Source organism: Pseudopipra pipra, chromosome 3 (genome assembly GCF_036250125.1).
Source record: "Pseudopipra pipra isolate bDixPip1 chromosome 3, bDixPip1.hap1, whole genome shotgun sequence".
In the NCBI taxonomy this organism is placed as follows: domain Eukaryota; kingdom Metazoa; phylum Chordata; class Aves; order Passeriformes; family Pipridae; genus Pseudopipra; species Pseudopipra pipra.
In genome coordinates this window covers 33,869,018-33,884,850 of record NC_087551.1, presented here as the reverse complement: position 1 = coordinate 33,884,850, position 15,833 = coordinate 33,869,018, and the positions used below count along the sequence as shown (strand labels likewise).

At 41.4% G+C, this 15,833-nt stretch overlaps 1 protein-coding gene across 1 annotated transcript in view; it reads left to right on the top strand.

Moving 5' to 3' along the window:
* The window catches only part of LOC135411251 (opsin-5-like), a 30,432-nt gene extending 24,347 nt beyond the window's left edge, over positions 1-6,085 (top strand). Inside the window, exons 5-6 of the mRNA XM_064648596.1 lie at positions 2,879-3,102; positions 3,770-6,085. Coding sequence (XP_064504666.1) covers positions 2,879-3,102; positions 3,770-4,210 — 665 coding nt within the window. The 3' untranslated portion in view covers positions 4,211-6,085. The remainder of the gene's footprint in view (positions 1-2,878; positions 3,103-3,769) is intronic.
* The last annotated feature ends 9,748 nt before the right edge of the window (positions 6,086-15,833 follow it).

The window sequence follows — 15,833 nt, the reverse complement described above, 5'->3', positions numbered from 1 at the left end:
ACTTAACTGAACAAACATACTTACCTTGCTTTCTTGCTGCTTGTGATAAGCCAGACCGACTATCAGTGGAACTAAGAAAATTATTCATCATGCATGATGTACTCACAGAGTGTTGCCTGCTTTAGTATCAGCTATGAAAAGGGGTTTTTTTGAAGATATCAAATGAAAGACTTGGATCAAGCGCATATTACCTATGAAAAAAATAGAGGCCAGAAATATTTGGCTTGGTTAAGCAATGAGATAAAGGAAACTATCAAAAGACATCCTTCAAAAACTGTCAAGATTAGGAAGCTAGAAAAGAACACAAGTTCCAGCAAGTTAAAGTTGAAACTATAATAAGACAAGCTAGAAAGATCTGGAGAAACAGTTTGTTGAAAATATGGAACTAACATAGTAAAGGAAGAAAAAGATATTGGACAGTTTGTCAGTCCAAGAAAGGATTAGGGTGCAAGATAAGGCCATATCAAAAAAGAAGCAGGAGGGAAAAAAGGGAAAAACTTTTATAGTGAACACTGCAGTGATTCAATGGCTAAGTGATATTCCCAGGAGAGAATATTTCCTCATGAGGAAAAGCTGGAGAAAGTGTCTCAAATTAAGCCTCAAAAAATTCAACAAAACATATATCTAGGAACAAATGGTAATGATACAGGAGTCCCAGCAACTGAAATCATGTGACTGATATTGTCTAGCACTTACCTGTCTGGATTCTGCAGGCTTCTGTATTCTTCGAGAAGTCACAAAATCCATGGAGAATTATTAAACCAGCTATGTGCATGTATCCTCTTAGTTATTAAACATATAAGTGGTGAGGTATCTCTGGAGCCTTGAAATATGGATGGGTGTGAGAAAAGCATCCATTTCTATGGTTGCTTAAATTTTCTATCCTTCACAAACCAATGGATCTTTGGTTTGAGACAAATTCAAACTGTTTATTAGACTGTTCCAATTTTGTGGGTTTTGCAATCTGAACATGACATAAACTTGGTGGGTTTGGAGGGGTAATTTTCTGTGTATCTTCAGGTGATCTGTGTTCTTTTTATGTTAATCTTACTAGCTCTTCATTCGTAGAATGATTTCTGATGCTTGTTTTCGGCCTTAAACTGGAGCCAGGGACTTCTTGAGCATCACTGCCTTGTCAGGGTATTAAAGTGTCCCCATGGATTCAGTTTGTACTTTGAATTCAATTCCTTGACAGTGGTTTTCAAGACCACTTCTAGGAGTGCTTTTCCCTACTGAGACACACAGCAGTTTTATGTTCCTGGGCTCTCTGTCTCTAAACAGATTTTCTATTGAGGGCATCCATGGAGAAGCAGGAGCCCAACAATGGCAAGTCCAGCAGCAGGTACCAGCAGACCACAGCACATTACACCTGGCTTCTCACTTCTGCACAGTAGCTGCAGTGGTCCTCAGGACCCCAGTGATTTTTGGGAATGCTACTTGTCAGGGTCCCTGTGGAAGGAGAAAACACAGTTCTGAATTCCAATTAGCAGAAAATCTTTAGGATTTTCTTTCCATGTCATCTGGAGGCTGCCTTCATTCTTCAGTCAAAATTTTTCACAAAGCAGAAACCCGGACTTAATCCAGATTTTATGGTTATACTTTTGAATTTTGAGGTCTACAGATGAAAAAGGCAAAGGAGATAGAAATCTATTTCTATTACTGAACACACCCAGACAGCAACACCTAGAGCTTTTGGTGATAAAAATACTGAACTATTTTTGATGAGAATCATAAAAGAGATTTTAATCTTTTGCTCCTTTAATTCATCCTGTCTAAACCTCCTATCATCTGTGAGGAGTTAAGGAATTTTTTTTCTCTTCAGAATTATCACTGGATGTTAGGGAGAGATCTGCTGCTAAATCATGCAGTCTTCACCAGTATTGTATCTCCAGGACCTGTTAATACTTGACTTACATAATTTTGGTTCACGCTTCATTTATTTGTAATTCAATCTGCTGCCATAGCTTTCAGAAAAAAACACCAGTTTTTTCCACTTAAAAAGAAAAATCCGCAGTTCACAATATGTAGAGAACCTCTAATGTAATAGAACTCAAGTTTTCTATCAGGACACCTTTACAAACACATCAAAAGGATCTAAAGAAGTCAATTGTTATTCATAAAAGTATTTAAGCCAGGGACTGCACATTATTCCCACTGTCTTTTCCTTAAGTACCTGATCAGCTAGTGTCCCACTAGGTGTAGATCCTGCAGTCTGCCTGACTTCATTTTTAAAAGTATGCAACTCTGTGTTGCAGGACTGTGTTTCCCATTTAGCTAAAGCTCTCCTACCTTTCGAAGTAGTTACATTTATATAACATAAATCTTAATCATTAGCTGTATCAATTTTCTTTCATGGCTCTTGCTGCCATAAAAGCTTCATTGCCTCAAGAAGCCCTAATGTTTTTATTTCCTACTTTGCTATGTAAGTAGTGAGTTTTTACATTTGGCATATTGCATCTGGAATTCCTTGTTATGCTGTTACAGTGATCATTTTAGGAAGTTACTATGTAGAGTATTATGACAAATAAAAGTAGGTATCACTCAAGAGTATCAAACCTACTGAAAGACCACTCTTTTTTTTTTTTTCTGGTAAAGTATCACAATTTGCTATCCTAAACCAACAGTTTGTGCATTATGGATTTACACTGGAAATACAAATTGGACAGAATGTTAATACACATTAAAACTTGTTCCAGTCTAGCTGGTCTTGAAAAATTGTTTTTGTAGGAAACAGTGTTACGTCTCATTAAAATCAGAAAGACCAATCTATTCTTTAGTGCTTAACAGAAGAAAAATTTAGCATTTTAGCTGAAAAATTAGTGTCTCAAAAGCAGATAAATATTCTAAAAATGCTTACCAACTTATTCTTGCTTTCCAGATCGCATGTATGGCACATGTGAGATAGACTGGGCAAAAGCCAACTTCTCTACAATCTACAAGTCCTACATCATCTCCATTTTTATCTGCTGTTTTTTCCTACCTGTCACAGTCATGGTCTTCTCATATGTGTCAATTATCAATACTGTCAAACTAAGTCATGCATTAACAGGACTGGGTGATCCCACAGACAGACAGAGGAGAATAGAGAGAGATGTCACCAGGGTAAGTTTGGCTTTCATGTTGGTTAAGATCTATCTTAATGAAATCCATCTTTCCTAAAATTGGTCTTAATTAGAACAGAAGACAACAAAACCAATCAATTGCATTTCATTTAGTTATAACCTCTAGTGACAGAGTCTGAACTCAGTGAAGAATATGAAGTTTGTTTAAAGCTTCTACTGCATCAATTGGCTAATACTGGTGTTACATCTCATGTGAAAAATAATCTAAATATAATTGGAGTGGTTTATATAGCACAAAACCCAAAAATTTGGTTTGGCATATGCTGCTTTCTTTCAGAAGTTACATTACTTCTGAGCATACTCAGAAGTTAGAGTAAGGTTTTCAATTTACTTACCATTTACTTAAGTCTACTGGAAACCTTCTGCATTTATATAAACATACAGGGGAACGTAGCTATTTTCATTCCATTAGATGAAGTATCGCCTAACCACACCATAATGCCAAAATTCAATATATTGAAGTCAGGCCTGCCTGACCTCATCAGAGCAAACCATTTGCTTGCCTGTATTCTCCTGTAAACCATACCCTCAGGGCGACCTGAACATTTCCCTTCTGGCCAAGTGTTCAAGCTACTATTCCCAGTGTATTGCTTCCCTGATGTATTCTTCCAGAATAGATTTAAGACTATTCTTCTTCTGTCTTTCAGGTTTCTATTGTCATTTGCACAGCCTTCATTATTGCGTGGTCACCATATGCTGTCATCTCTATATGGTCGGCCTACGGTCACCCTGTGCCCAACCTTACCAGCATCCTTGCCAGTTTGTTTGCAAAGTCTGCTAGCTTTTACAATCCCATTATCTACTTTGGAATGAGCTCCAAATTTCGGAAGGACATTTTCATCTTGTTCCATTGTGCCAAGGAAGTCAAGGACCCTGTGAAGCTCAAACGTTTCAAAAACCTCAAGCAAAAACAACCACAGCCTTCTCAGAAAGAAGAGAAGTATGCAGCAGAAATGCACCCTGCACCAAGCCCTGATTCCGGGGTGGGAAGTCCAACCAATACCCCACCTCCAGCAAAGGGGGAAGTGTATTTTGGTGTTCTCGATACACCATCTAATAACCCTGATATTGAATGTGATAGATTGTAAGCTTTGCAGCTACTTAATACATACACACTTTCTGTTCAGGAAGACCCTCTTCAGATTCGTGCTTGAGTGACTTCCTAATTCCCATTCCATCTGTTTCTTGCTATAGCACTGATGACTATGCAACTCAAGCAAATCAGATGGCAAAGTGATATTTTCCTTCTATGTAGGTACAAAATGCTACAAAGTATGTTACAATGTGGGCAGCACATCCAGTGCCAGAAACACTTGTTTTTCACGTGCATGCAGGAAAAGAAAGACTGACTTGAGGAGAGCATTAGCTAGCAAAAATAACTAATATGTTCCTATCCAATTTTTTTCAGTTCCAGATTACATTTCCAAATATGTCTTTTGCTATTTGACAGTTACAGCCATAGAAGATTGTTTTAGCTCTGTGGTGCTGCACAGCCCCAACTGTAGAAGACGGGGAGCTGTGATTGCTGTGGAGCTGCTGCAGCTCCAACAGCTGCGAGGGGCAAAAGCTGTGTTCTCCCAGCAGAGCCCCCAGGCATGCCTGCTGTGGGGCTCCCAGGCCCCAGGGACCTCACAGGACTGTATCTGATTATATGATCATAGAATGGTTTGTGTCGGAAGGGATCTTAAAGATCATCTCATTCCAAACCCCCTGCCATGGACAGGGACACTAGACCAAGTTGCTCAAAAGCCCATCCAGCCTGGCCTTGAACACTTCCATGGATGGGGCACTCACAGCCTCTCTGAGCGACCTGTTGCAGTGTGTCACCTTCACAGTAAAGAATTTCTTTCAAATATCCAATCTAAATCTACTGTTCTTCAGTTTAAATTCTTTTTCCCTTGTCCTATCACTTGTAAGAAGTCCCTCTCCAGCTTTCTTGTAGGCTCCCTTCAGGTACTGGAAGGCTACTGTAAAGACTCCCGAAGCCTTTTCCAGGTTAAACAGCTCCAACTCCCAGCCTGTCTTCACAGGTCGCCTTCATAGGTCATCGCCTGTGCCTGACTCTGTGTGTCTCTATGCATAGATCCTGGCATCTTCTGGTCACTGTAGTTTGAGCAGTGGCTTCATACTTTTCCTCATTGGTTTGCAGAATTATTTCCACCTCCCCTGACCTTCCTGGTGAGCAAGGCCTGGCTGTAGCACTCTGATTCAGGAGAGGTGGCCTTTAATTTTACTGATCTCTCTCCAAACCAATTGTTTTTCCACCTGACTATAAAGTGGAGCAAGAGGTGTTGTACAGGCAATGAAACTAAAACTGATACTTAAGTTTTAAGAGTACTGATGAAGTGTGGCATCAGAGCTATTTACAAAATATAATCCAACACTTCACTGTTGCTTCTAAAGAAAGTTTTTGTACCTGCTTATGGGTAAAAAGTAACTTTTAGGTAAACCCAACTAAGGAGCGATTAAGGATAGTGATATAAATAGCTACACTGTAGGCCTAAATCAACAGCCAGACTATCAGATGTTAAAACATCAGATTATTTTGGATTTATTTTACAGAATCAAAGTGAGAAGGTGTGTCTTCATAATTCATCTTCTAAGTTAGCTGCATACTCAAAGACTTCTCTAAGAATGTCTCTGTGTTAGCCGTAGAAATTGCGAGTTCTTTTAGTGCCACTTGCAAGTTAAACAGGGGGGAAAGAAAGAAAAATAAAGAAAAAAGAAGAAGAAGAAGAAGGAAAAAAAAACTCAGCAGCACTGTTTGCTAACATCTCTGCTATTTATGAATTTTTGGAATCTCGCTGTCTGGGTGTGCTGAAATGTAGTTGTTTTGCTAAAGTATGTTTTTCCAGATGTGTTTCTTGGGAAAGTTACAAAGAGAGCCCACCTTCATTTCCCCCATTACTCTATTCATCTTGAGAAAATCACCTATGTTTTGAAGTTAAAAACAAATAAACATTATAAGCAGCAGTGAGGAACTGTGTTTTCTTTCATGGCCACAGATCTGAACTACAAGAGTATTCATCTTTGTGGAAAATTTTGAGATATGTGTGCTATTTCATTACCATAAATAATTAAAAGCAAATAAGTAAACAGTTTGCTTTCAGATTAATGTGCTGCTGTAGCTGCAGAAATAGATGAAATCATTTAGGGCAAAATTTTGTAACAGCTGGATGAAGCGAGGCTGGGCTAGCCAAAGCTAGCACACAGTTTTGAAAGCTTGTTGGTGTTGCACGAAATCGACCTTAGTAACCATGCTGGACTGAGACTTCTCACTAGTGAAAGCTTGGGTTTTCCTCTAAAGAAAGAGAAGTGCCATGCATCTCCATCGCATGAAGTTCTCAGAGATAACCACAGCCACAGGTGTGCTAGACACCTGCCTATAGGCACCCTTTGTCCAGAGGTGCCAGGCTGGCTTTTAATCTGTGTTTCTGCTCATTTACAGATACCTAGAGAAAATTCTTGCCCTGCTGCGTTGCAGCAACACTGTTGATCTGCAGGATTCAGACTCTGACACAGAAGGATGTGAAAAGGGCAAGAAGGAATGCAGAGCACAAGGTCATTTCTGAGAGTACCCCCAAACTCCAGCTGAAATTTCTGCTACTTCGTACACCACTGAGCACATATAGTGAGGTTAGACTGGGCTAAGAGGAGGGAGTAGGAAAAAAGCCAGAATAGGAGCAAAGCAGAGGAAAAATACGAGGAGGTAAACCAGATAAGCAGGGGAGCAAGGGGCCAGGAGCCAAAGGATGCATACCTGATGAAAGACAGTTGGGAACATCCAGCACAGAAACCAGGGAAGACTTCTCTCCTGCAAGGCTGACAGCTACAGTCCTTTGTGGCTATGTGGTAATACCACAAGACTGCATATCTGTAGAGCGCAGTATCTGGTTTCACAGGTTTCCACGAGGATGGACGTCTTTGCAGACACCAACCTGTGCTCCAGGTTCAGTAACAGCAGGAGCACGTTTGTCACTAAAGTTACTCAGGTTGAAAGCTTCCAGCCCTAAAGCATCAGTGCCGTGTAGCTGCACCCACAACACCAGGAACTGGTTGAAGGCAGAAAAAAGGTCCAGAATCCATTACTGGAGTGCAGGTAAGGGAATGTGCTTCAGCATTTTAAGTGTGGGAATCAACACAAATCCATTTGTAAACACACTGCCTGTGTCCTGCATTTCCTCCCCTTGTCTCTGGTTCCATGTGTACCCAGACAAGGCTGGACCCTGCTGCTGCCTCCACAGAAGGGCTCCTCAGACTGCTGAGCCAATGCTGCCACTCGAGAACGAGTAAACAGCTTGGCAACTTGAGTCAGTCATCTAGAACTAAATATTCTGAAGGGGGATGATGGGACTTTATGCTTTTTTAATTAGCAAAAATGAAGTACAGTGCAAACAACATAGAGAGTCCTGGAGTCTCCTCCCCATAACCTTGCTGCTCCTCTCAGCCTTGGATTTTCTTTTACACCGGGTTATTTTTAGCAGCAGAGATGTAAGAAGGCTATTGTCCTTCGATACTCTGGTGGCAAGGATGCTTCTCTGGAAAACTGCAGCTTTGAACACTCTCCATCCGAGATGGTCTTAGAAGGGAGGTCCCACTCACCTTGAGAAAGCAAAAAACTACCTGTTCCCAATGCTTTCTCTTTAGAAACACTACATTTTTACATTTTTCTAATGCAAAAAGCTGATGGGTGTGCCAAAGGCAGGGCTAGAATTCATATCCCATTTTGTGAAGGCACACAGCTGGCAGACACCAAGGGCTTCCTAACAGGATCTAGTCCTTCCTCTACCTCAACTGTTGGCCTATTTCAGTGCATTCTGTATTGAATGGCTTAGTGCCAGCCTGCACAAATGAAATCTCATATCTATTGCTAGTATCCAAATGGTCTCTTGTCATGAGGTAGGAGAACAATATTTAGATCTTTCTCTCTTTGGCATAGGAATTCTGGCATGTAGGCTCCTTCTGTCTCTCTTGCTCAGCCCTGGATATTACTGTGAGATTTTGTAATTGTTGGGGTTGGTTTCATATGTGGCACGCTAAAACAGTAGCATCATCTGGGAGAAGGCAGAAGGCTAAGTAATTCTACCATTTTCAAAGGATGCTGTCAGCATTTGCTGTTTTATTCCAGCAGGATCTGAGACAGAGGTTAGCCCTCTCCTACCCCAGATGCAAGGAACCCATCCTTGCTACCTGTTCATCATCCATTTCCATACTCACAACCCTTTTGACATTGCTGAAGCACCCTGGCAATAATTATGTGCATGATCATAGTAAAGTCACCCTGCAAAAAGCTTGAAGCCCCTAAGCCACCCTCTAAAATATGTGTTTATCTACCCTACATGTTCCTTTCCAAACATTTCTCAACTGTTTTGATTAGCTATTGATTAGTACACTCAGTAGGTGAGTTCTTAATGGCCACACAATTAATGTGTATCAAAATCTCATCATCTCTTATTTCTTATCATTATTATTAATAATTATCAACATATTAGTATTATACCATAATAGGTAACTGCAGTTATTCATCATGAAATGCAATTATTAATACTCACATGTACAACTTGGCCTTGAAACTGGATTACCAACATCCCTTCCACTGACACAACACTTTCAGTTGGGCTACAGAGTTCAAATAATTAAGTTAATTCAGGATCGCTTCTGTTCAATTTCCATGTTAAAAACAGCCTTATAGTAATCCTTTGTTTATTTATGCCAAGAAAGCCTTTTGGGCCCACATTTCCCCTGCTAGTATTTTTGCCAAGCTGAAAATCTTTTAGGGTGTTGGCACATTGAAATACCTAGCAACATTTCTTAATAGCTTTGACATTTCCAATGGTAACGTGAATAACTCGAGTGTGTAGTTGGAGGGAGTGGGCTAGCCTACTGCAGTCCAGTCCCTGCTCTCAGTGCTATTATGTGTTTTTATCTAATGACTCATGTAAAAGTATTTCTTGTAGTATAGACCAGAAAACAAGAAACTCTCCACCTCCGCTTAAGGCAGAGTGTGAACTATTACAGTGTGAACTATTCAGGCTTGCACTCCCTTGCACGCTCTCTCTCCACCCCTATAAATTCTCCATTCTTTGCTGCACAGACTGATGAGATAAGAGAGATTCAGAGTACACTCATCCAAACATGGCCTATGGTTTAGCACTTTCCTCAGGAGAGACAGATGGGGAAAAAGCCCCTCCCTGCAAACAGAGCTGGACAAGAACCTCGTTCTCCTGCTACCCTGGTGAATGGTCTCATCTCAGGCAATAATGAAAAAGCTGGGTAATGCCACCACATCTGTGTTTTCAACAATTCTGAAGATAAGCCAGTCTGGCAAACCAGGTTCTCTTGCCATGCTGTGTGTCCCTCTGCCTGCCTCTCAAATTGCTAAAATCTTGGAGTCTGAACCTTCTCAGTATATCAACAAATGCAAAGAATTTTTGCAAGTACTTTAGGAACTCTGCAGACTGAAGTGAAGGTACCTACAGGGTCAAATGGGTCTGTGTCCAGTTTTGGCCTGGAGTGCCTAATTCCTGTCTGCAGCAAAGACTCCCCAGTAGCTGGACCCCAATCCCCTCCTGCATTGATGATGTAGGAATATGAAAAGCTAAAATCTTGTGCAATTAGGAAAAAAAACCTCCAAGGCCTTGATGATCTGCATATATTCCTGCTTTCTGAAAGATGACCCTTTAATTATTCCAGATAAAGCAGGCTAAAACTTAAAACAGGATCTTTCCCAGAAGAACAGAATAAAGGTACTACTAGATACACATATACACAGATCTTGCAAGAAGCTTTGTGCCTAGAATACTCTTTAAAATCTTCATATACCCACATTCAGAGGGGTAGCTAAGTGAATTGCATTGACTGCAGGAGAGAACAAGAGCCTGTTATCTGGACCTATGTTTCTACCCAAATATGTATTTAATACAAACCTCTTAAAGTACTTTCTTTTCTGGGTTGGATTATTTTTGTATCATCATAAAAAGGAAGCAAGACTGCATCCTTCTTGATGTGCAGGAGAAGCACAAGAATAAATTTAAGATTCAAAGGATGTCCAAATATTACTATAATAGAAACACAGAACAATTAAAAAATTACTAAATGGAATGTAATAAGCCATTGTTAATAGAAAAAATGGCCACACTGAATAATAAAAATAAAATAAGAACTACCAGCTGTCTGTGCCAATAATTATCATCTTTGATGTTCACTGAATGAGACAAAAGCCCTCTAGGGACAACAAACACACAGCATTTAATTATGTAATAGGATGTAACCTAGTAAAAGGGAGTGGAAGGACTTACAAAAAGCACTGCAATAAAAGCCCTCCCTTGCTGATATTTGACAGCCTTCAGTAGCCTTTGACACTGTACACCAGCCAGCATGACTGCTGGAAAGAGCCACTGCTAGAACAAATCTGGAATTGTCCTGCAGGACACATCTGCTGGGGTCCAGCACAAGGTCCATGAAAGCTGACCATGCAGGAGGCACCTCTATGTGTCACATCTGCCACAGTATTTGCAAACTGAAGTGTGAAGTCAAGAATAATGTTTGGCTGCACAAATGAGAGCGTGAGCATGTCTTGGTGATACGGCCTAGCCAAGTCTTACCACAAGCCAAAGATAAATTTCAAATGAATCATGTCTTATAACATTCAAACAGAGAATTGGGAGAAAATTAGTGATCTTAGGGCATGCTACACACCACTGATAAACTGCTGTACAAAATGAACAAAAGTAACTTCTCTGAGAACTAGCCTGGGAAAACCGGTAATCTATACCTGGATTTAAAGGGAATGGAAAAGGGGCTTTAGCTCATCCTTGACTGGTACCACGTTAACTGGCAATCCAACCCTCAGCTTCCCTTGCTAAAAGGCAGTCAAGTACAGCAGTATTATTGTGTGTACCATAAGAAAAAATCATTCCAGACAAAAGACCACTTCAAGAATTTGAAAGTTTAAGTCTTAGCTCCAGCGATGAGACCCATATCTCCCCACAATTTGGAGGAGCTATTATCAGACCATTCCCCATCCTTGGAGTCATGGCAAGGGAAAACATACGCTTTTGGAAAACTGATACACTTATTCTTTCAAAGATGCTATACATTCTTGGCAATAAAGTCCTTCATCACTGCCTGACTATCAAAGCACAAGATCACCTTAGCAAGTCAAGGAAGACTTGGATTGGCCACGCAGCATATAAAAGGACAAAGAAAATGGGCTACCAGGGCAGTAAAATTGTTATGCGTATCTCATATTTCACTTTTTCCTGGGATGACACAACCCTACTGAGGGATGCAAGGAGCAGTGGTGTAGCATTGTATAGTTGCCCTGCAAATTGCTCTCATGCGTTGGCAGACTGGGAGTGCCGGTTAGACCTGTGTCTGGGAAGATGTTGCCTCTTTGGTGAGCTACAGTACTGCTTGAAATGGCTATTTTTTCTTTGGGAGACAAACATCACTGCTAGAACTTGGCCAAATCCACAGGAAAACCTTAAGCATTTTATCTTCCTAAAGAAGTCAGGGCTTTTACAAGAGGTGAAGCGCATGGGCTCAGAAAGTGTGGGGAAAAGTGATTGTTAGAGGGCTGTGATTAAAGACCTGAGTAGCACTAGAATAACTAGACAGGTATGCCTGCCGATAAAGGAGACAGAAACTTTGACATCACTACTTGGAATTAATAAGAGGAAGGCTCTATCAACTTCTGGGCTGCAGCTAAATGCTGCAGCATTTAGCACAGTTGAGTCTTCCTTAAATCAGTTTAGACCTCCTGATTGTTTACACTGCAGTCACTGGCTCTCTGTAATGGTTGGTGATGCCCACCCACATCTCTGTTGATTCAGTGTGACCCTAAGGAAAAAGAGCATCCCAGTTTCCCATTTTCAGTCTAACAGTAATCCCATGCCTCAAGCTTCATGTTTTCAGCTTCTTTTATTGCCACACCCCATATTAAACCGAGTATGCACCAACCATAGATGCTTTGGCAACAGATAAGGAAGAGCAGAGCCAACAGCCAGAAAGTTAGTACAGGTGAATACATCACCCAAACACTTTCTAATAAGAATTCTTGCTGTGAAGGGGCAGTTTTTCCCAAATGTTTTTTCTCATCTAACCTACTAGGAAAATGGATCATCACCATGGAATAATGAAACATGGGGAGTTCCCACAAGGAACTCTTACTTGTTCTTACTATAAAGGGCCCTTTAACTATTTACCAGGCTAGCAGAAAAGAATAAGTCTAGCATATGCATCAAAAAAACACTATTGAGAGTACTCTCCCTGAAGTTATTCCACAAAGACAGCATGGATTTTGGAGCCTTCCCCCCTTTACAACTATATGCAACAGAAATTAAGCTAACAATACTAGTTATATTGACACAATCTATACCTGGGAGGATATTTCTGGCCTTATAAAATTATATTCTCCAAATAAGACCCAGGTAGTGAATCCACTCAATAACTTAAGACTTTTCCCTAATGTCTCCATCAGCAAAATCTGGAACTGTACTTCACTCAGCAAGTTCAGTTGCAGTTCAGTGGGCACAGTCATGTCTAAGGATGCTAAACATATGGTCTCTCAGCTGTAGATCCCAAAGGTTTTTAATGAAGATGACATGCCTCAGCTGCCTCTAATCCTGGAGAATTTGATTGCTTTCTGAATGGCAGAATGTACCCAAAGCACTTCTGCCATGAAAAAATTAGGTTTATCTTATCTTCTAATATAGGATCTTACACAGTAAGCAAAATTATTGTTTGGGAAGTCACAGTCATTAAAAGTGTTGAAGTTATTTTTTCTACTTAATCATAACAGGTTTAATTCATCTGTTGGTCTCACAAACTTGCAGCATCTCACTGACCTACCCAACCTCCAAAGAGCAGAGGTGTCCTGCTGTCCTAACCTAGAGATGACTATGGGAAGACCTCATTTTGAACTGACCATTTTCATTATTTAGATTAAGGGCAACACAGCAAAGAAAGCTTCTCCAGACTCCCACAAGAAGACCAGCTCATCCCCTGTAAATCCCTGTATTAGCCCAGGTTACAAACAAAGATGAAAGACCAGACAAGGCAGCAAGGGGACACGCTTCCAGTTTCTGGCTTCTATCCAGGTGCCCTTCCTTGACACCTGGATAAACCCAGCAAGGATTAAGTATGCTCAGCAGGGCCAGGAAACTAGCCTGGTCTGTGTTGCTGGTCTCCCCCTTCAGCACTGTTTTGACTTAGTCGCAATTATTTCAGGCTTTGTTAGCCAGGCGTGGGTCGATGTGACTTGCTCAGCAACAAGTTTAAAAAACAAATAATCCAATTAATGAAAGAAGCAGAGTGTAAAAGTGTTTGGAAAGGGTTGGGAAAGCCAAGTGGAGAGCTGGCACGACACCCTGGTGGGACATCTCCCTCCAAACAAGGGTGCACAGAGACCCCTTGTTAGCTCAGTGGGGACAGCAGCATGGCTCTTCTTTGAACCCTGCAGGCCTCAGGACCGTGACACATCACTGGGGCTCAGCAAACCAACACAACAAAGCCCTGTATGCCATGCAGATATAAAGCTTGCATATAAATAAAATCCAGGACAAATACTAATATTTGCAACTGCTGCCCACTTCTGATCTACAACGACTTCTCAGCAAGGGCTTATATAAAAATTCCCTCTAGCTCATTACCCCAGCTTTCATCAGGCAGCAACAAAGAAATATCAGAAGTTGTTTAAGAGTATATCTTTATCCCTGAAATGAGTGCTTGTGCTTCAGCTGAGGTGGGAGTGGGGAGTGGGAAGAGGAAGATTGAGTAGGAAGAGGGAGATTGAGGAGCTGTTCACAGTTATTCACATTGCAGCCATGGAATATATGTGTAGGGCTATTCATTCAAAATGTTGCCATTGATAATGGCATTCAGTTGCAAAAATCCCTAAATATCATTTAGAGAGAAACAACAACTCTGCCTGCCTGGAGTGATAAAAATTCAGGTCTTTGGTTCAAATTCCTTGTACGATCGCTCCAGTCCTGACCCTCACTGTGTAAAACCTTGTGATTAAGAAGCTGTCTGACTGCAACAAACCCCACCATGGATACTTTCTTTCAGAAGGGGTCATCACAAACCTTATCCCTTCTGGAAGTGAGAGAAGCGCATGGGAAGGACAGGGATGGTGAGGAGGGCAAGTGCTGGCATTTCTGCCAGTCCACTGGGGTCTGTGTGCCTAGAGTCGCTCTTGCATCACTCTATACCTTCCTTGTATCCACATAACAGGGCCCCCAGGTACACCCCCAGCACCTTCCTGCTGTCCCATTCCTCCAGGAGAACCCCAATTTTCCCCTATATCCCCCACTCTCCTAGCAGCAGCACCCTCCAGTCTCTCTCCTTTCCTTCCCAGTTAAATTCAACCTTGCCAAAACATGGGATGCTCTACCTTCACAATGTGTATCATCTTTCAAGGAAGGTGTTTCCAGGACCTGGATCCACAAAAAAAGAGGTTTATATGGGTGCAGCACCACCCAGGAGTTACAGGAATCCATGTATTCCCAGCCCATACTGAGATCTCCCATTACCACACAAGGCCATGCAACCTTGTTCTCCTCTTCACTAGCTGTCATTCTCCTAGAAATTTTGCCTCCCTAAAGGGAAATGGGTTTCTACAAGAACAGTGGGCAAGGAGACCCTGGAGGGGGGCCAAGCCACCACCACTCAACTGGGAGAGAACAGTGTAAGCCCTTACATGGTGAGCCTGTGTTACAATCTGCTTAAATATTGCAGAAAGAACTTTCAGATTTAAATATTCCCTTGAGCAAAATTAAGACTCATACAAGTTATCTGTTGATACCCAAACTGTTTTTATTAATTGCTAAGAGATGCAAAGAGAAAGATGAAAAAAAATAAGAAAAGGTTGGAAAATGCTTAAGATTACTTTTAGAAGCAGAGAAAAGATACCACCAAAAACTACCTTTCCGTTGAGCTGGTCTGTGGAGTGGGGGGAGAGAGAGAGAAGCAGTTTTCTGCCTTTTTTTTTCTCTGTCTCTGCAGCTTTTCGATGTTATCTCTTTAGCTGGAGGGGGTCTTTTACAACTTTAGTTCTCTGGAATGCAGTCAGGATGTGAGCTTCCCTACTCACATTGGGCCGTGTCCCAGGCCATGCAGAGGTCCCGGTCCAGCCGCACCTCTCAGTCCACTTCAAGACGGCAGAGGTCCGGTCTCTGGTGACGGGCAGGCAGCATACGGTGGCAGAAGAAAAGGTGAAGGCGAGGTGGGGGAGAGACTCTCAGCTGCTATAGCCAATTCTCTTTCCTACTCCTCTTTCCCTAGTTTTCCCAAATTTCTCCTCAACTTTTATAGTGTTCAAAGGAGGTTGTGTGTAGTTTCTTGGCACGTAGGCCTATTCAGATGTTCGAAGAGATATGATAACCATGAACGATAACAGGATCCTTTGGCAAGAAATCTCCAGTGGGAAAATTCTAGTGAGAACTTCTGGTAGAAAACTGACACAGAATTTTTGGTAGGAAGTTTTTTGACAGGCAGAAACAATGGCGAAACATAATTTTTGGCATTTTTATGTTATCTGTCTGTTACAGTCTGTGCACAGGGGCACATGCAGAGGGGCTTTTCATGAACTCTGGCAAAAACCGGTGAAGAAAATATATTAATACACCTATTAAACATACTGGCAGTTCTGGCCCTGCTGTGTATTTGGACACTTCTGCTTGCCAGAGCAGCACTCTGATTTCTACATGT